Below are 21712 nucleotides of genomic sequence, written 5' to 3' on the forward strand. Positions count from 1 at the left end.
AATGTTTTTACACACACACACACACACATTACATAAGGATCATATACAAAAACATTAAAAGCATTGTGCACTTACAAAAGGTATATTAGCTTTGATTGCATGACTGTGTAAGTCCTATGTACGTCACTGCTGCATTTGGTGTTGCTGCTATTCCCCATTTGCTGACACGACAATTGTAACAATCACGGCAGTGATCAGTAGTGTCCAGAATATGAAAGACAGTCTGGAGAGGATTCTTGCAGTTCGGGCATGCTTCCACGCCTGCACAATCTCACCGTTGCCAACTGCTTCACGAGCCTAATACAATGAGTTAAGCATGTTATGTCCGCTACACCTACACATTGCTGACAGCATATATGTAACATACTTTCATGGCATAAGCAATGGCGAACACTCCAACAGGAAAGAAGAAGATGGTGGCAATGACAGCCATGCAAGTGTAATCAGGAGGTGGGGGAACTGACACTTGACGATATGCACAACCTGATATATTTCTGACCTGTAGTAACGATGAACAGTACATGTAACAACTATTGACCAACAACATGTAACAGAGTACAGTCAAGTCAAAACTTTATTTAGTAGGTTTCATGGCACAGCAGGAAAAGGCCACCTTGTTATTGAGGCCACCATTTCTAGTCTTGGCAGGTAGGTTTTAATGTAATGGAGCTTCTCTACCCTTTCACAGCCAAAAATGTGTTTCTTGATATTCATTCTTTAAGTTGGCTTGTGTCCTTACCATATGCCAAGCACTGACTAACATGTCAGTGTACTCTTCAAATGGTAAAGATAAAACAAACTCTTTGTGCATACAAATAGCAGTATGTTAGGGTCATAAAACAGCAATGCTATTAATTTTTTTTCACAAACTATTTCAGTTCTGCAGTGTGCATTGGAAGTCACAACTTGGGCTATAATACAAACAGCTGTTTAGACCTGGTCACATGAAAGTACTTGTCCCCATACATTCACACAATATTATTATTATAAACAACAACTACAGGATTACTGTAGGTGTGTTGTTAATACCTACACGATGACATGCAAGACATTTCAATTTCCTTGTAACTGACACTTCAACCTTTTCATACCATATACTGCATTTGGAATTCCTACAAAACTGTTGGCTTTCCTGTGAAACTCAATAAAATCACAGGATCATCCTGATTTTAAATTATCCACTACATACTACAGCCACTGAACGATCAATAGCGGAATATTTAACTGCTAGTTACCTCATGGTCAGTTTACATAATTCATCCAATCAGTACCAAAGTACAAGAAAAATGAGCATTTAAATAGTACAGTACTGTGTATGACCGTATAGAAGCCCGGGCGTTTATTTCCTATAAATCATTTTTGACCCGGCGTTTAAATGAGACCGGCGTTAATTTGGACCCGGGAGTTTATTTCTTACTAGCCACTCGATGAGAATGACAGGTGCCAGTACAAGTACCTACGAAATACGAAATCCATAGCCCATCACGTATTTGGACTCCTCTGCTGGGTGAAACATTGGAAGTCGGGTGGAAAGATGACAATGACCACGATAAATACGCTATGGCCATCACCAGAAGAGAAGGCATAGTCAAACAAGACAAGACATCATGATGAGACATCACTGTATAGTTAGCAGCTGACACAAGTTTAGAACCCCTTTCAGTGCATATCATTAGCGGATGGCGACCACCGCTGCTGCCTTCCAGTTGTGTGTGCGGAAAACAGTTTTCGGTTGAACATGCTTCCAGCTGTCCGTGTGGCGGCCTCCCAACTATCAGTCATAATGAGCTTCGGGATATTACTGCTGGATTGCTAACCGAACTGTGTCATGGTGTTGAAGTTGAACCATCCCTGCAACCACTTTCGGGGGAATCATTTTGGTTGCGATCGGCCAATACTGAAGATGGGGCACGTCTTGATGTTGTTGCTAATGGCTTCTGGGAACGCGGGCAGAATGCTTATTTTGATGTTAAAGTCTTCAATCCTTTTGCTCCTACGCACTGTTCAATTTCTTTATCACAGTGCTACAGGCGTGCGGAGCTAGAGAAGAAGAGAAAATATGAGGAGAGAATCCGGGAAGTTGAGCATGGGTCATTTTCACCATTGATTTTTTCATGTACTGGAGGTATGGGACCTTTGGCCACCGTTGTTTACAAACGAATTGCCACACTACTCGCTGAGAAGCATGGACAATCATATAGCAAAACATTGTACTGGTTACGATGTAGGCTGGGATTTTCATTGCTCCGTTCAGCTGTTCAATGTTTAAGAGGTTCAAGGTCCTCTTACCACCGCTGTGGATCGGGCGAGACAGCTGTCATTGACCTTGCTTATGCAGAAGGCAGGCTGGACTCAGCTTCACCTGACTAACTTTATATTTGTTTCATGTGCTTGTAAATATGCGTCCTTTATTTTATGCACAAAATATAATTAATAATTAGCACCCCGGCGTTTAAATGAGCCCCGGCGTTTATTATGACAGTCCCCTAGCTGTACCGGCGTATATTTGAGCCCCTGCGTGTGTTTGAGCCCGGCTTTAATACGGTCATATACGGTACATACTATGATACTAGGAAATAATCCAACAACTGAATGTGTTACTGTATAATACTCTCAATAGCAGCTTGACGTATTATATTGAAATACGTCAAGCGATTAGCCAATAGAATTAGTATTACACTTGTTTGTCAAGGTCCCATGACAAAAATCTATAATACTAATTTGATTGGCTAAAATAGTGTGGTGTATTTATATTAGAAGTAAATGTCCGATTCGACAACTATTGTTACCATAGTGATAGATGTCCCCAAGGTATGACAAAATACGGTTGCGTAACAACGGTTGCTAAGGTAAAAGTAATTTTGAGACCATAGCAACGGTTGCCAGGCAACGGTTGCTAAGTGTGATTGGTCTTTTGCAGTGGTTATTTTTGAATTTCTGTTGCCTAGTAACAGTTGCTATGGTTGTCGGATTAATTTGCAATAGGACGGATGGCTGTGGTATTCGGGATTAATAGTTCTCGCATTGTAAACAGGAAGGAAATAGTGCGAGGCGAAGCCGAGCACTATTTTACTCCTTCCTGTTTACAATGCTCACACTATTAATCCCGAATACAACAGCCATCCATCCTATTACATATACTAATACAACATGTGAACATCTGTTCTACTGTATACCAAACACAAAATGATAAGTGCAGATACTCAGAGTAATACATTATCATCATTACAGCTACAAAGGTAGCCCATTATCATCTACCAAACAAAGTTTCAAAAGACAAGCCACATGATATGATGGCCTCTTTGTAACTGATTAGGAGCCATACTGACCATGTAGTTAATACACAAATCAATGTGATTTATTATTGTGCAGTTTCGTCAACATTCAAACAAAAGTACAATACACTGGATAATGTAGTGGTCATGAACTCCACCAGACAAAAAAAATGATAGCATAAAGCTTTTGGAAACTTTTGCTTTTGTGCAGAACATTTGAACACACATGCTAATAAATCTTGAAACACTAGAATACATTTGTGTGCAAGCAAAGCACACATGCGTATCATGAAAGTTGGACAGTGCACTGCATTATTGGAAAGAAGTACAGGCATTTTTAAAAGGAAAAGTTCCTGGAATTTTATCTCCATATATATATAACAAACAAAACTTGCAGACAATGCCTAATAGAAAATGCCCTTTTGACTACCATAACTTGGCCACATATCACAATCATGTTCTCATGTGTAAGACTGTGTTACCAAACATGAGACCCAGTGTTGACATGGGGACTGTGATCAGAACACATTGTGTGTTGTGATTTTGGGGGGACACATATCTCGTAGATGTACAATTAGCACAAGAATTGATTTCCAACATTTGACATTTCTTGGGATTCCGAAATGGATTATAATACATGACCAACCTCTACATACTGTAAGAGAACTTTAAAAAAAATACACTTTAAGAAGCTATAAAAAGCTCACATAACAATTCAAAGTAAAACTTTTAGTGCCAAAATGACTGGCTCCATATTATTACTTTTACCTCACATGGACGGGAACCTCTAGATTATAGGGAAGTGGATTGACTTACAATAATTTACTTGATATTAGACATTACCTGTGCCTATTGGCATACTGCAGAATGTATGATGCACAACTAACCTTAAATTTGTCCTCTTTTGTGTCTGTCTCATTTCCTTTTGCTGACAGCACAAGACGTTAATTTGTGTAGTTTCTTGTGACTTCCCTGTAGCTAACTATCATGTTTATAACTGTATTTTCTGTATTGCTTGCAGAGACACTTCTCATACTATTCTTCGTTTGGAACATTGTGTAACGGACTGGAAACAAGATGTAATGGCCACTTCACTTATCAGCAATAGATAGTTAGGGTATGTGTTCAGATGCAAATTAAAAGAAATTTATAGTGTGTAGGGCAACTTTGAGTGGTAAGTGCAGGTTCACCAGCCAAAATTATAGTACAAGAAAGTAAACAAACAAATTTAACGTAGATATTATACTATATAGTGAACCAAAGGAGGTCACCTACACCTACAGATCTACACGTGGACATTTAATTTGGTCTATAGCCAAGACTAATTAAATGTCCATTAATATATCTGCAGGTGTAGATGACCTCCACTATTTCTGTGATCCCTAATTGAACTTTTCCCTAATGGAACTTAAAATTCCTATTTTTTTCCTTGTATTTTGTAATGAGATAGTTTCTGTTGTCCATAAACGGCTTTTCTATTTAGAAAGTAATTTGACCCAAAATGAATTTTGGTAATGGAGAACCTGTTTCTAAAGACAAAAAGTGTTCTAATATTTCATGGATGGTAAGGACGATTACTTCAAGTATTCTATAACTCAGCACTTACCACAATCACATTGCTTCGTGGACCAACAAGAATGTCAGCTTGTACATTAGGTGGGATAATCTGACGTTGTGCACGTAATGCTGCTTGTCGTGCCCTGCTATCATCTTCCTCAGGGAAGTATGCGGGAGGAGGCTCCTCGGGCTTATCAGGTGGAGCGTAAGGGGGTGGAGCTTCTTCTATAAATGCACAAATTTAATGACAAATATCACATGTACACTGAAGTAAGTGGTGCAAAAGGTGGTACTATTTACAACCAGGACTTAACCTTATCTGTGTAATCATCACATTGTATATGGCTTTATTGGTTACAACTATAAAGGGTAATCACTACTTTAGATCAGTTTGTAAGATGATGACACTGCTTACAAAATACACTACACCAAATGGTGAAGACATACAGTGTTTTAGGGACTTGTACAGTTGACTACATCATGCCCACTGTAAGGTTGCAGGACAGTGCCCATCAGTTTTTGGTGAACTCAGTTTTGTTTGGGTGACACACCAGAACTAACAATAAATAAAGTGAGCCCATAAGCAAGGAATTTAGAACTCAAAGGCTTCCTCTCCAGTGATATAATCATATTAATGGCAGTTCACATTTGCTCACTGATTCAAAACCGACAAGCATACGTGGTAAAACGACCACGTAGACTACCCATGTCAAAACTAAATATCTACTTCTTTATTAAAAGTAAGACAAGTCAAAAACTAAATATCTACCTCTTTAGTAAAATAAGACAAGTCACGTTATCATGTGAACTTTTGACATAAGAAGATTTGGGTGATGGGCAACACAAATATCGGATTAAAGTATTGACCTATTATACAGTAATACGGTTCATACCTGGTATTAAATTTTCTGTTTCTTGACTCATACTCGCAGCGAAATAGAACGATCACACCCGATTACACATCAAAGAACGCATTAAAATAAGGGAATATTCGCCTCACGTGATAAATATAATAAAATATACGGAGAGTTTACTATTCAGTTATAGTCAAGGTTATCGTTTTAGAAACACATTCTCTCAGAAAATCCAGGAGGTTTCTCCGCTATGGCGGGTGGTAAGTATAATGTTCTAGTATTACAGACTCGTATGGGCGAGAATTTTTCGTGTTTTCCTTGGCGATCTTTCAGACGCCACAAACATAAATTGTGAACACTTTTCTGTGTCTTTGCAGCTCGTCCAAAGTTTAATTTTAACGCTAAGCCGAAAGAAGAAGAGCCCAAGAAAGAGCTGTGAGTTTTTATCACATGTACACATGCACTGCTTATCGTTTTGCTATTCGATTCTAGTGAGCACAATGACCACCCAATCACATCCACTGGTACATTTATCATAGAGGAAAAGGTAGTTATCTGTTGATACAGTACTAGTCAAGATATTTGTATGCTTTTGTGTTACTAGAAATTTGAAGTGAAGGCAACTGATTTACTTCAGTTAAAAGAACGTGGCAGAGGAGCATTTGGCGTTGTGTATGAAATGCAGCATCGTGACTCGGGTACTATAATGGCTGTTAAGGTATGTACGTTTGTGTGAAGTTTCTTGTGTTTTGTTGTTCTCAATTTCTATGGCAACTCCCACCTTGCAATTTGTGTAGTACTGTGAGGGGTAGTTTTGAGGTTTTTCATTTCCTCAAAGCAAAGAGCCTGCTTTGGCAAGGGTATTTTCATGAACAAGAGATTTGACATTAAAACATTTTTATACACTGTGTTAGTCTAAATCAGGGTTACTACCTTTTTAGGCTTCATTCTTAATTCTTGATTAAGAGCATTTTAAGCTTGAAGTGGTTTCTTTTTGTACCACTTAGGACAACATTTTTCCATATTTAGAAGCTAGTATTTATAATGATAATTGTGTATCTTGAGCTCCCAAGATATTTACCATAATTGGTAGTATTCAATTTTCCCTATTTGAAGGGATTAAGTTTTGGTATAGTGAACCTTGTTTACTGGCCAAAGGAGGTTGATAACTTAAGGTTCTGTAACCAAGCATAGCGGCATGTGTTTGAAAGTTTGATCTCAGCTGTTGATGTTGACATTTTTTTGAAATTAAATTGATGATTTGTGACCAACCTACTGGCTAAGTCTTTGTATAGTGACCTTGAAAGGTGAATTTCATTGCTCAATAATCAAGCCACTTCCTTATAGTGACCATATCAAGTAGGTCCCAAATGTAGCTAAGGTTAACTTCGTGACCTCATTAATAATAAAATCACCTCATTATTGAGACCAGGTGTCTGAGGTATAGTATATTGGTAGAATGTTACAGGATTATGAGTGAATTTTGAGATCTTCCTTTAAGATTCCTGCCCATGTTATAGATAGAGTAGGAGTGGTATCTTGTTAATCAATAATGAGTGGTGTTTAGTGTTGTTGGTTGGTGAACATAAGTGTAACCAGGAGTAGCATATTACTTGTGAATTGCTTGTAACATCGAAGTCCTACAAATCATTCCCTGTGTAATTTGCAAACTTGCAACTTGTAGCTTAGACAAACTGTTTTGTGTAGTTTGGTAATTGTTTGACATTAATGGTGGTTGATATGGGTACAGGCATTTACGAATGGAAATTCTCTTTGCAGGGACTATATAATGCCAGTCACTGTTAGATGTTAATAAATTATCATTAAAGCCATTAGAGACAGTTTATTTGGGGAAGTTTCTGTTTTCATCAGTCTACCATTAAAAAGCCATGGTTAATGGGCTGGGGCCATGTACTAAACAAACCAGTACATTGTGGGTTGTTCATAAAAGAAGCCACTTGTATTATTTTATTCTGCAATCCCTATTGCCTGTACTGAACATTTGTGGAATGATAAACTTGTTACCATTAGAATGCAAGTATTAGCTCCCACCTCCTTACACGTGAGTAATTGTAGGAATTGTAGTTTTGATGTCACTTTGCATAAGGACTGGGATGAACATAGACTTTTGATAACCGAATATTTTGACTGTAAACGAATGAAAACTTCAAACATACTTTACCTTTAAAATTATAACTAAAAAGTTGCAAAAAGAATGACTGAAATTGGAACTCTAGAATTTCTGGTCAAAGAAAACCATTATAACAGTCGAAAAAACAAGGTGGTAATAAGATTACTTGGTTAATTTCACTAGTTAAGTACTTACTACAAGAAAAACAAATGCTCAAGTAGTGGTTTTGGGAATGCGAATAGTAAGAACATTCTAACTATTCAACCCCATCTCTACTATGCACTCACAGATGCTATTTTTGTGTTAATTTGAACTGTGAACTGCGTACAGCAAATAAAAAGGCTATTACGTTCCTCTGTTGATGTACAGAAACTGCCATTTGTATAGTGTGTCATTGAGTTGAATGGGCTTGTATTAATGTAGAAATACCGAGTGAAAACAACAAAACATGTTGCTATGTATACAATACAAAGAGAATGGCCTATAATGATATACAGGTTCTTTTTAAAGAATTGAACTGTATTGCTGTACTTTGTTTATATATAAAGGTGTTTGTTTCTTTCTATCGCTTTTATACTGAGGTGTTATATGATTAGTCCTCTAACTGTCACAACCACTATATGGCAGATTGATCTATTAGCTTACACCTGTACATGCTGAGTACAATTTTTACCTTGTTTGTGTGTTTTAAAATGCAGTGCATCTACCCTAAAGTCCTCATACCCACAGAGTCCCGGATACAGGGGCACCCTAGAATGAGACCACAGTCAAGGCCTCCATCCATAAAGCTTTTCTGAATTACCCAGTACTTTGATACAGTTGGTACCTGTCAAATAAGGTCACTGTATGATAAGGTAGCCTGTCAATACTGCCAAAGCAAAGTTGCATGATTACTTCACTTATTACAGGACGTGCCTATTTATGGTATCGTGTAAAAGAAAATTACTACAGGGACACTTCCAGAGTCATTTCAACTGTTTTCTACCACATGTAGATGGTTATAGCCAAATTATTAGCTATGAAACCCACTTGCAAATCACTACAACTAAACTGGAGCTATGGCAATTGATAGCAGGGAAAATGCTGCTACAGTATCAGTAGAGGCCACTGAAGAAACCCGTTAAGGCGTGAGGGAAGGATGTAAATGCTTTGTAGTTGGATATTATTCTGATTCTAAGCTTACTTTTATACACAAGTTGATAGGAAGGAAATTGACTAGACATCTACTGTCCACTGGGATTCTGAAGCACATATAGTGGCTTGTCATTTTTTGTTGAAGTGTTTTTGCACTGTGAGGGATAACGGCTCTAATGACTATCATTTACTTTAGGTACGATGCCAATCGTCCTTTACCTCTGCTATCAACTGCCATAAGTACCATGGTATTTTGGTTGTAGTTATTCATGAGCGGTTTTCATGACAAAGTAACCGATGACTTGGCTATATCCATATGAAAAATCATATAATTGCTGGAAATACACTGTACAGTAAGTGTAAATACATTTCTAGCGAGTGTGTCCTGTAACATGTGACATAATCATGCAAAATTTCCTTTGTTCTCTGCAGACTAATGAGGTCACTATCTAAGTAAAGACCTATTAATCAATTAAAAATCAACAAAAAAAAACCCTAACTCAAAAAACCCCTATACACCTTTACTTTCTGCAGGAACTCTTAAGCGCTGCAATTCGCTCCATTGCTTTTTGGTACAAGACAGATGTCACTAGCATTGAGATGCATAGTTGGTCTAGTGCCTACAGTTTACTATTTTGTTAGGAAACGTTTAGCAAAGATGGAGCATGCTGAACCCCTCAGAAGGTGTGGACTCGTTTATCCACATCTAATTACTTCAGCTACAATGTCAGCAATTTAGATAGGTGTACTGCTAGTGGCACAGATAGAGTGCTGAAAACATTTGTATGTGTGTTTGTGATTACAGTTTTGATTATGTAGTATATAGTACAAAGGAATTATACCCGGTGCCTGATATAGTATGTCTTATGTATGAATGTAAGTCCCTTATGGAATGGCGCCCATATCCTGTGTTATATGTTTATATTTTATACAGAGAATTAGAGCTACTGCTGATGGCAATGAGAGGAAATACCTCATGAGAGATTTAAATATCATTGAGAAGAGCAAAGGATGTCCATATATTGTTACATTTTATGGAGTTTTGTTGAAGGATGTGAGTTGTAGTGTTTGTAGTATGTTGAATCCCTTAGTGTGAAATGTGATGATCATTCCATACTGTAATTTTATTAGGGTCAAATAGATACTTATAAATGTATTTTAGTGGTGTTTATGTGAAGTGTTTAGTGTAGTGTGTGTATGTTTGTGTGTGTGTGTGTGTGAGGCAACATGGCCAAATGGTTACTGCATTGGCCTGGTAATCAAAAGGTTCCAGGATTGATACCCGGTCATGCCAAAGTGGTGTTGTTTCCTTGAGCAAGAAACTTTACTCACATTGTTCCAGTCTACCCAGCTGTATATTGGGGACCTGGTGGCCTGGTGTCAACTGGGGAAGCAGCCCACCCAGCTGTAACATCAATGGGTACCTGGGGAGCAAATGCCCAACAGCCTTTGTCTTGCTTAGCAGTGTTGGAGTCATTGTGGAACTTTGAGTTCCATGACCTCTCCATGAGGTCTAGACTGTTCTACTGTGGGTAGTCCTGTCCCAGGAGGATTTGTTTGCACCGGACTCAAGTGTCTGAGTGGTGCACAGGCATCCCAGTACTGGTTTGCTGGGTGGCAATAGCTGTGTTTCAGGTGCTGGAGGCTTTTCAGTATGTGTGTGTGTGTGTGTGGGGGGGTGTGCATGCATTTGTACATGTGTGTGGTGTATTGTGTGCAGTCTATTATATTGATATACCAAAAAGTTAGTGGGTTGTGCCTCAGTCATGTAATGTGCACCTCATCAATTCTGTTTAGTTGGTATGGCTTCTGTTTAGTTGTGGACTATTCATTAATTGTGTTAGTGTAAGGAATCCTAACCTTGTTAGCTGTGAAGACCACAAAGTCTATTTATTGTTAATATTAATACTAGACTTTTTACTATATTGTGAACTTTGCTGTTTTCTGGGAAATTCCCAGGGTATTATACATTATTGTCAGCCTGCTTTAATTTTTCTATTTTCAACATAGGGTGATTTGTGGATTTGTATGGAATTGATGGATAATTCATTGGACAAAGTTTACAAGTTGGTCTATCATGACATGAAGAAATCCTTTCCTGAAAAGATAATAGGAAAAATGGCTGTTGCTGTAAGTGAATGATACAATATGTTGTGTACTACATGAAACAAGGCTATTGGTATCTGTAGCAAGCTGTATGGGTCATTGGTCCAATATATAATGAAGGGAAGAGAGTAACTTAATTAGAATTATTTAACCACCATTTAAAGTTATCTGACTGTAATTCGTCAATATTTTCCCTGTTAAAACTGTAGTGCGCTGGTGCACGTTACGTACTTTTGTTTGGATTTTCATAACGCTGAGCTTCTTTGTTGCTTGCAAATGTATTAGTAATTTCTGTTGAAATGGTCATTTTTCTATTTGATGCATCTGCATTTTGTACCATTCTGGTTTGTAAATACTTTACGTTGCGAGTTACAAATTGATATCTGGAGGTTTTACTGAGTAAGCTGGTGGTCAAGTTATCCGTCAGATTTGTTGCTGGTTGTTGTTCACTATCAGAGCTCTACACTGTGAACATTTGATAGCTTGTGCAGGATGCTCTATTTCTGCAGGAATAGTTCTCAGCTTGATGCAGTGAAGTGAGTAAAGAACCGTGCTGTTTTGTACCATGTGCATGAAACTGCATGACTTGTGTGTTGTGTCTATAAACTATGTAACACACTTTGTGATTGTGCAGTTGTGTGGACGGTTAAATTGTTTTAAATTGTATGGATTCTTTTAGTGGAAATATCATTTGATAATACTGTATTGTAGCCTTTGCTCTCTTTACTACCACCCCATACTACACCACTACCCCATACTACACCACTACCCCATACTACACCACTACCCCATACTACACCACTACCCCATACTACACCACTACCCCATACTACACCACTACCCCATACTACACCACTACCCCATACTACACCACTACCCCATACTACACCACTACCCCATACTACACTTATTACATGCCAGAGCTGACCAAAATTGGGCACATATCATCAAGAGTAACTTTATTATTTACTCTTGATATCATACTCTGTGTGTGTGTGTGTGTGTGTGTGTGTGTGTGTGTGTGCGTGCGTGCGTATGTGTGTGTGTGTGTAGAAGCAATGTTGCGATCCATATCATTAATAGAGAAAGAACTTTTGGGATGCCTAGAGGGGGTATAAATTCTTGTGTTGCTGCCTCAATAAGATTGTGAATAGTTTCATTCATTTTTATACTGTAGTGGACATGAGTGTTTGCTGTCTGTCAAAACACTGGTATACTGCCCATTCGGAAGTGTTGAGAGGGCTCAAGCAAGATGAAATTTATAACTCAGATCCGTATCCAACAGCATGAAACTGTGCAGCCACATCCAGAGCTCCATCAAGGCCTCAGATGACTCATCTAGGATGGGGAAAAGCAGCCAGTAAAAGGAGACCACTTTACTCTGGTTGATTTTAGTTTTGTGTCCGGTGAAAAATTAAACCTGCTGTCATACATATATAGAGCATTGGAAGTATGCATTATTGTTCCTTCTTTAATGGATTTACCTGTTTATGGGAAAATGGTTGGGCAAGACTCTGAAACATTTCATTTTTAGATTAAAAGTGTGTGAACATGTCAAAGCCTTTTGCAGAAATCATTACATTTGTATCAACAAAAGGTTTGCAGTTACAGAAATAGAAATTGCAAAATACACTCCAAAAATGACTCGTATACATGTAGTGTGTCTAAAACAAGTGATTTTGTAGAATTGTTGTATTTTGACATCTTCATCTTATATTCTTTAGAGAAATGACCCAACCAGTATTCACCTTAGTGCAGATAATAACGGACAGGTCATGAGATATATCTGAAAGTGGGAGTGGTTTTATGACAGGCGGTGTGAGGTTGTTAGGAAATAGAGAAATGATAGACGTTTTATACTCATAGGTGCTTGAAGGGCAGGCGTTTTGGTCAGGGTTAGCCGCTTTGGCATGCAGAATTTTTTTGTTTCTGTGTTTGTATTTTACTACACTCAAGAGTACTTTTCAAATTATTTTGACATGTGCTTATAGTCTGAGTCTCTCTCATACAGTTATAGTAGCAAATGTAGATTGTATGTTGTATGCATTGTATACACACGCACATACTTAATTTCTATAACAGGGAGGTACCATACATCAGGAGCTAATAAGCTCCTGCATACATTCTTATGTGTGCAACGGTGGTTAATATCAAGTCGAGTATATCTCTGCTAAGCCTTTCACAGGGGAAATATTGATGATTATTGCAAGTTAGATAGATATAACTGGGTGCACCAAAATTTTTCAGTAAATTTCTTTTTTTCTTTTTTTTTTAGAATAGCAACCTTATCAGCTAACTTACAGTTGGTGAATTCATGTGTTTTACAGATTCTTAAGGCACTTCATTTTCTGGTGGAAGTACTACATGTAATGCATCGAGGTAAGTGACTAGATTGTGAGCATCATCACTTATTCTTTTTTTCTGTTTATCAGATGTGAAACCATCCAATGTTCTAATCAGTAATGAGGGACAGATTAAGATGTGTGACTTTGGCATAGCAGGAGTCACTACTGATTCTAATAAATGCTATACAAGAGGCATAGGATGTAAGGTGTATATGCCGGTAAGTGGAATAGTTTGTCATTAGGTATATAGTACTGTATAGCAGGTTTTTATTACGAGGGCTTCAATCTCGCATTTAGGTACTTTGAATAATAAAATTCATGACTTTCTATGAGGTAGGTACTAGGTACTACCGTATCATTTGATAAACAAGCACTTTATTATGAATATTTCAACACAAGAGTTATACAGGCACTAAAAGCTTTGTGACAAACAAAACTCTTAGGGATCGCCCCAAAATTCTTGCTCGCCACTCAAAATTCTGCCTTTAAAAATCATCTTAGTGACATCTTACATGACAAAAATCACCTTTATGGAATAGTACTAGTCTATAAAATATATATACTACAGCATTAAATATAGCAAAACACTTACAGGTGGCCGGATATTGAATTTTCTAAAAAAATTGCCGAAATTTGAATTTTAGTGTCACTGCCTGACCACAGTCGCAAGGCTAGAAGCCAAATGAAGCAGTGCATGGCCACTATTTTATGCCACAATAACAATCTCACCAGTGGGATGTGCGATCCAACGAGTGTAAGCCCTCTGCACCTTGTCTTTTCTTTCACCTTCAATCAGGCTGCTTGTCCTCTTCATCCAACGAAACCATATAGAGGTGTTAATTTTCCATATCAACACTTTCTTTCAGCAGCATATTTAGATACCACAGAATTATTTTAGAGCTGGATTTCAGAAGTGCTTCAGTCCTGGCGTTACTATAAGAGGTTATACTAGCTAGATATCTATAACTTCATGATTGTGATCCCAAGTTTGCGACCACACCCATCAAATAAAGATCTAGGTGGTAGAGTATGGAGACCACACCTCTTAACTATTCACTTAACAGTAAACAAGATTACCTCACCCCTTATTGGTCTAGCTAGCTGCACACCCCTTAGCTGACTCGTAATATAACAGTCACTCTAATACAACAGTTATGTATGATATTCTAATAGAACGTGCAGCCACAAGTTACGTTGTAGCTAGCTGTCCTACAAAAAAAACTAAACAAACTAAAAATTACTAATTTTAGGGATCTATGCAATAAAAAGTAGTGAAATGAATAATGGTATTGCAGCATAGTTTGGTGGGAAGTCCCTACTTTGGCACATTAGTTATAACAATTATTTTGTTCAATGCCAAAATAGGGACTTCCTATGCTGTAATACCATCATTCATCTCTTGTTTCACTACTTTTTATTGCATAGATGCCTACTTCATTTTTAAATCAACAATTTAAGAAAAAATACTAGTGTACATAACAGCTTGCTCAATATTTATAACAGGCACCTGCATAAATTCTTCGTGGATACAAGGAAACATGTCTATTCAGACTAAATTTTATTGTTTTTCATCTTGTATGTGAACTCTTGTTAAGTGATAAACTCATGCAAGGAATTTAATGTTGTGAGTTTGTCATCTCACGTGCAGCATGATTTAATTTTTGCACATAACTTTGTCTGCAATAAAAACCTGTGTTTAACAATTATTAAAGTAAAGATCCATGTGCTAAGAAGTAGCGAAGCAAGAATGGTATTACAACATAGATACTGTATGCTGGAAAATCCCTACAATGACAAAGTAGGGATTTTTCCACATAGTTATGTTGTAATACCTTTGCATCTCTTGCTTTAAACTAAATTCCTATTTCATTTTAAATCAGTAATTCACTTGTTTTGTTTACTATGTTACATACGTGTTTACTATGTTACATACGTATCAACGTTGAAACCGGGTCACTACTGCTGACCCGGATGACCCACTGACCCGGATAGCAATCTGGGTCAGACCCGGATTTGACCCGGATGTGACCCGGATTGACCTGGATTAATTAAATAGTCTCGAGCGAGCGAACGAGTCAACATTTTGAGCGTTCGATTCGTGTTGAGTAAATATTGCAACTTCAGCCTAGCTGTAGGTTGAAGACCAAAAAAAAAAAAAAGGTCTTCACCTACTGACAATAGCTACCCTCGCATATGTTGGTAATGTGATAAGTGGGCGTGGCTCACGAAAGAGCTACGCGATAGCGTTTATAAGTTTCCACGTCGTCAAACGAACAATTTCGTTTCTCACGTGATTCAATCCGGGTCAGACCCGGATAAATTGTAAACCGGGTCAGACCCGGATAAATTGTAAACCGGGTCAGACCCGGATAAATTGTAAACCGGGTCAGACCCGGATGACCCGGAGAAAATGTGACCCGGATGACCCGACCCGGTTTCAACGCTGATACGTATGTGACTGTTCTATTCAAATACCATACATTTCTAGGTGACTGCTTTATTAGACTATGTAACAAGTGAATAGGCTCGTGTATTAAAGGGTGCGATCACCATGCTTTCTTTTCTGTTTGATAGATGAGAACCTATCCATCCACTCCCTTTTAAAGTAGTGTAAGCGTAAATTTCACAGTGTCAATGTACGTGCTCTTAAGGAAGGTATGAAAAATTAAAGTCTCAATATGGCATTCTCACATGAAGAAGGTGATGATAAGATAAAAGTGGCAGTGTACAAAGCACCACATAGATGTTCATTGGAACCCAAAAGGGCATATACCATGCATGACTCAGTATCTAAAATGAAGGTTGTGTAATGCATTGTTGTGTCTAGACTTTTGATGTGCACAGGCAGACCAAAAATCACAAATTGATACTTCTGTGAATAACATTTCTAATGCTGGATTTAATATATTGATTCACCAAGACTCTTCTGTGAAAGATTTTTTTTGTCACGTTAGACTACTTTTAATGACGACAATTTTGGGGACACTATTTTGCTTTGGGATTCTTCTTACTTAATGTAGGTGATTGGCAATTTCATATGCACTCATAGATAATTTAGAAGTCAATTCAAAGTGTTTGTCTTTGATTTTTTAAAACAAATGTCACTTTTATGACGTGGTTTTTAAATCATATACAGCCTGAGAGAGTATTGCCACCACCGAATCAGAAAAAGGGATATGATAGCAGATCAGATGTGTGGAGTTTTGGTTGTACTTTGGTAAGCAGCTATAACCTACCTTTCACACCTTGTGTGTGTGTGTGTGTGTGTGTGTGTGTGTGTGTGTGTGTGTGTGTGTGTGTGTGTGTGTGTGTGTGTGTGTATGTGTGTGTGTGTGTGCGTGCATTTACACATGTGAATGACCAGCTTGTGCTCAGTAATTTGTCCATGCCATGCAGTCTCTTATATGCTATTGTTGTCTAGTTCGAACTGGCAACAGGCAAGGCACCATATCCACCATGGCAGACTGTGTTTGATCAGTTAAAGTCAGTAGTAGAGGGACCACCACCCAATATAAATGATACTGATTTGTCTAATGAGTGCAAAGAGTTTACTCACTTGTGGTAAGTTCACCCATGTACTACAGGTTTTACCTTGTGCCTGTGTATGTAGAAATGGATGATTTAGTAGGGATAATCTTGTGGTTAGATATTTTTATTATACTCTACTTTGTTTGTGCTAACATTTTTGATGAAGTTGCTTATCCTTGCTGTCAATAAATACACACCATTTAAGCATGTGGTTTGATTCTAGTGAACCAATGGAAAGTTAGTATTTATATTGTCTGTTTACTATAGTCTAGAAAAGGATGTCAATGTCAGGCCAAACTATGTTGAGCTGTTGAAACATCAGTTTATACTGACATCAGATGCTGAAGACACAGATGTGGGGACATGGTATCATTCAGTTAGGGAGGAGGCAAAAACACTTGGTTTAAACTAACATTAAATTATGTATCTAATTTAATTTTAATTGTGTTACTTTTTGTATAAATATGCAGTGCAAAAAAAAGTCATTATTTTAGTCATTATGAGGATACAATTTAGTTTGTTACGCATGCAATGTGTAATATTGTACATGTGCCCAGGGTTGTAGTACACTATATTTGCAGTAAGGAAAGTTGATTGAATAGATTGTGGAATGTCAAGTGTAATAAAATTGACACTCTTGAAGTATATTTGATTGCATGCAGTGTTTTCGTAATTGTAACTAGTTACAGGTGAAAATGTTGACGAATTCAAAGTGTTGGTGGTTCATTAAAATATTTTTATAGTGCTCTGGTCGTTAAGTGCCACAAGGTGCAACTAACTACCTTTATGGGCTCCTAACTCATTGTACTTTCTCATCTAAACTGCATAATATGTTACCCTGAAGTGTGCTGTCGGTTACTGTTTTGTGTATTCTATTGATTATAGATCCTTAAGGCGCTGCTATTCCTAGAGGAAGATTTGCATGTTATGCATCGAGGTGAGTAACCACCAGGATCACTGCATGTTTTGCTAGTGTGCATCATTGTAAACATGTGTATAGCCACATACTGATTGTTGTACCACAGCATCCTTAATTATAAGGTATCCTATTTCGATGCACTAAAACTGTATTAACTGTGGGATTACACTGTCTAGTGTTGATTGCGCATAATTGCGCATGTCTCTCTGCTAAATGTCATACTGTATTTACTTGGTTAAAATGCTGCATCATACATCATAAATAGTAGTTCAACTTGAATTTAAATTAGTAGTGGCCACACATAAACACCGCGGCTATTAGGATTGCATCGAATCCTATGAGCTCCTGTTTGAATCCATTGTGCTTGGTAGAGTTCATGCATTATCCTTGAGTTAGGTAGGTGAAGTAGACTATCCTCCAGTATTATTTAGTTATGGGGAAAAGAGCAACAGTGCTACATCGTGTGTCTGTCTTGGCATTTGTTGTTCCTTTTATATAGTACACATTGAGACCTACTAAATATGAAGTAATAATCTTATTATTGATATCCTGGATAGTCACCGCACTGAAGAGCTGCTTATGCTATAAATGTAATCCTCGAGCAATGGGTATATACCCTTGAATAAGCTGCAGCAGTTTTTGACATTACAGCCACAACATTCATTCAACTATATTCTGTATCAGAGGAGGTGGAAGCGTTTTAGGCGCTACTTGAAAATATTACATTAATTGCATAGTTTTTGTTTGGAATATCATATGAACACTAATAGTTGCAATACATAACCAATAATGGTGGGGATCACTGGAAATTGTTAGCTCTTTTGATTACGCTTCATGTGAGGATGATGTACTTGTTTTACAAAAGCACTTAGTTTTCTAGACAAAATCTGATGAAACACTTTCGCATGTATAGTAGTGATTCTAGCACTAGACAGGTAGGTATGTATATTTTCTTAACATATTGATGATGCCAAACTTAATCCACGCATTTAGTTCATCCCAATCCGAGGGCTTTGCATGACTCATTTTAATTGGTGCTTAAACTACCTCCACCCTCCTCTGATTCTGTATGACCATGCAATAGTGTGACTTAGTGTTAAGTATTGTGTATTTTCATCAATTAGATGTGAAACCATCCAATGTTCTCATCAGTAATGATGGACAAATTAAGTTGTGTGACTTTGGTATAGCAGGAGCATTTACTGCATCAAATAAATGCTATACAGGCATTGGATCTGCAGTATATATGGCAGTAAGTAGCTAATAGACTCAGTGATGTAGCCAGATCAGAATTGACCAGCACAAAGTGAAAGTCTTGTCTTTAGTGGTAGTGGACTCAAATAATATACATTTGTGTAAAAAATGTTTTAAAGTGCATCTACTGTAGCTAGCTATGATTCAATCTCTACTGATCAATGTAAATAATGCTAAGGTATGCATTATCTCTTTCTATTACAGCAGTGGCCATCCTGGCCTCCTGGGGAAATTTTTTGGTAGGTATGTTCCCACCCAGTCCCACCCATGGCTATACCACTGAATAAGCTGTCTGTGCTGTATCTATGCATACATCTTAACAACAGAACATGGTTTAACACATCATATGACATTTTTAATTGCAGCCTGAGAGAGTGTCAAACCGGAAAAGGGGATATGACATCAGATCAGATGTGTGGAGTTTTGGATGCACTTTAGTAAGTATGTTTTGTGTAGATTTACATGGAGAAAGTCTGCACTAAGTTACATATTTATAATTATAATGGGTCAAGGGTTAATATTAATAAGTTTTAGTAACTCCCTTATTATGTATACATGCATAGGCAAGCACTTAAACTAAAGAGAATGGTCTTGGTTTATAGAGCACTAGAAGTAGTGCTTAAACTATAGTTTTAACAATGGACCTCAGAAATATTTGGATTTAAATTTTAATTGGTTCTGCAAGCATTGCCCTGCATCTGTAACATAATATTCTGGTTGTTATACTGATGGTATTATTCCTAGTTTGAGTTAGCCACAGGCAAGGCACCCTATCCACCATGGGGGACAGTATTTCGTCACTTGGAGCTAGTGGTAGATGGACCACCACCAAGACTAGATGACACTGAGTTATCTGATGAGTGCAAAATGTTTACTCATTTGTGGTCAGTTGGTTAAAAATAACATTCACATGTTCACCCATTTGTTTCATGTATGATAACACTCTGAAGTGTACTTACACACACACAAAAAAGGTGTCACGATACAGCCAAAAGTGTGTACTGTGGTAGAGGATACATGCATAGAGATACCGAAAATGCATGTGATCTTTTAACATGTCATGACTAATGAGCAAATGTATTGTGCATGGCATGGACGGTAGACCAATTATGAGCATTTCTTCCAGAGCAACAAATTCTTCTATCTAATGAAATAGTGCAACTGATGAGAGAATTAAGCCCTGCCCATAATTTTAGTGACAAGCTACAGACCAAGCTGCATTCTCTACCTATACTTTTGCATGGAATTTTGCAATTTTAACAGTTTAAGTGCTGTTGCACCACGTCTAATTTTGTTCAAGTGTGCATATTCTCTATTGTGACTACACAGTATAGGTTGAATTTTTTAAAAACTATTCAATTAGGAACCATGAGGAATACCTTCTATTACCTGTATGCATAATATTCATGCTACTATACATACTTTATTATATACACCATTCTACAGTTTAGAGAAGGATGTTAACAAGAGACCGAAGTATGATGATTTGCTAAAACAGCCATTTATACTAACATCAGAAGCAGAAGATACTGATATTGGGGTGTGGTATCGGGTAGTAATGGAGGAGGCAAAGGGGCTTGGTTTAGACCAACAATGAATGTATAATGATCATATATAAATTCTACATACACTCAAATGCTGTACAAAAATATGTGTATAATAGTATAGTGATAATAACTTCAGGCACAAGTTTAATTGTACATCCCAGTTGTTGTAGTAGTATACAGTACAATAATATGCATACAGAAATCAATTGGAGTTGAATACTGTTTCCTTTTTTTTTTTTTTACATTATTACGCATTTCTGCAAAGTAGGGGGTGGGGCTGTTAGATTTTCCTCCAACTGTTTCACTTTTTCCTCCAACGTTTTAACCATAGTGATGACGTCATCAATGTTGCTGCTAAATTCTTCCTTCAGACAAATCTTGGTCACATCTGGTAGCTTATTAAGTGGTACCATAGATAATGTTCGTGTATTATCTATGGTGGTACCATAACTGGGACTTGAACTTTCGCCAGCACTTCATTCAACAGGTACTCGTTCCCCATATCGCACGATGTTGTCGTTTCTACTGATCTTCGAAAAGCAGACATAAATTTCACCATCACCAGTGGTCCTTTGCGTTTTAGCGTAGAGATAATGTATTCTACTCTTTCATCCCGCGACTTCACTGCCAATGACGTCACGATCCATTCAAACTCCTCATCGGTAAGTAATCCTTCTTGGCGTAGGTATGGTACAAGTAGTCTCGCGTAGCCAGACCGCTTTTTCTCCGTCACGGCGCTTATCGATTAGAGATTATAAGCGCCTACTCCGAAATAGGTTTCGGAGTAGGCGCTTATAACCTCTAATCGATAAGCGCCGTGACGGAGAAAAAGCGGTCTGGCCACGCGAGACTATGGTACAAGTTCATTGATGTTAAGGTATGCTACAAAATCATCTTTCAAATAATCAAACCAATTCATGGGTGATTCCGATGCCATACTCATACGGAATGGGAGCGGGCCTCCAGATGCAAAGCAGTTGAATAGATGGACACCGGCACTGAACTAACAGCTACTATAGTTGTCTAATTCACTCAAATTCACAACGAGACTGATTATCAGCT

General features: G+C 37.7%; 2 protein-coding genes and 1 long non-coding RNA gene across 4 annotated transcripts; 2 read left to right on the top strand and 1 right to left on the bottom strand.

Moving 5' to 3' along the window:
• Nucleotides 1-15: 15 nt before the first annotated feature.
• Nucleotides 16-5841, bottom strand: LOC136250421 (proline rich transmembrane protein 1B-like). The gene is made up of 4 exons (XM_066042628.1): nucleotides 5726-5841; nucleotides 4882-5057; nucleotides 368-499; nucleotides 16-297 (listed from the first exon to the last, which is right to left on the bottom strand). Exons 1-4 carry the CDS (start codon nucleotides 5754-5756, stop codon nucleotides 148-150), a joined length of 489 nt encoding a protein of 162 aa, XP_065898700.1. The 5' UTR covers nucleotides 5757-5841; the 3' UTR covers nucleotides 16-147.
• LOC136250420 (dual specificity mitogen-activated protein kinase kinase 6-like) lies at nucleotides 5834-20856 on the top strand. Of its 2 annotated transcripts, none has more exons than XM_066042627.1 (11): nucleotides 5834-5946; nucleotides 6064-6121; nucleotides 6179-6233; nucleotides 6291-6404; nucleotides 9886-10005; nucleotides 10962-11081; nucleotides 17816-17867; nucleotides 18974-19101; nucleotides 19469-19540; nucleotides 19848-19987; nucleotides 20550-20856. In XM_066042627.1, exons 1-11 carry the CDS (start codon nucleotides 5937-5939, stop codon nucleotides 20698-20700), a joined length of 1020 nt encoding a protein of 339 aa, XP_065898699.1. In that variant the 5' UTR covers nucleotides 5834-5936; the 3' UTR covers nucleotides 20701-20856. The 2 variants fall into 2 exon arrangements, with proteins under 2 accessions (XP_065898699.1, XP_065898698.1); XM_066042626.1 differs by lacking the exons at nucleotides 17816-17867; nucleotides 18974-19101; nucleotides 19469-19540; nucleotides 19848-19987; nucleotides 20550-20856 and adding exons at nucleotides 13385-13436; nucleotides 13490-13620; nucleotides 16539-16619; nucleotides 16824-16963; nucleotides 17198-17427.
• Nucleotides 6648-8759, top strand: LOC136250422 (uncharacterized). Its single transcript, XR_010698530.1, has 2 exons — nucleotides 6648-8671; nucleotides 8726-8759. It is a non-coding gene; the product is annotated as an uncharacterized lncRNA (long non-coding RNA).
• Nucleotides 20857-21712: the final 856 nt, after the last annotated feature.

Source organism: Dysidea avara, chromosome 3, assembly GCF_963678975.1.
Source record: "Dysidea avara chromosome 3, odDysAvar1.4, whole genome shotgun sequence".
In the NCBI taxonomy this organism is placed as follows: domain Eukaryota; kingdom Metazoa; phylum Porifera; class Demospongiae; order Dictyoceratida; family Dysideidae; genus Dysidea; species Dysidea avara.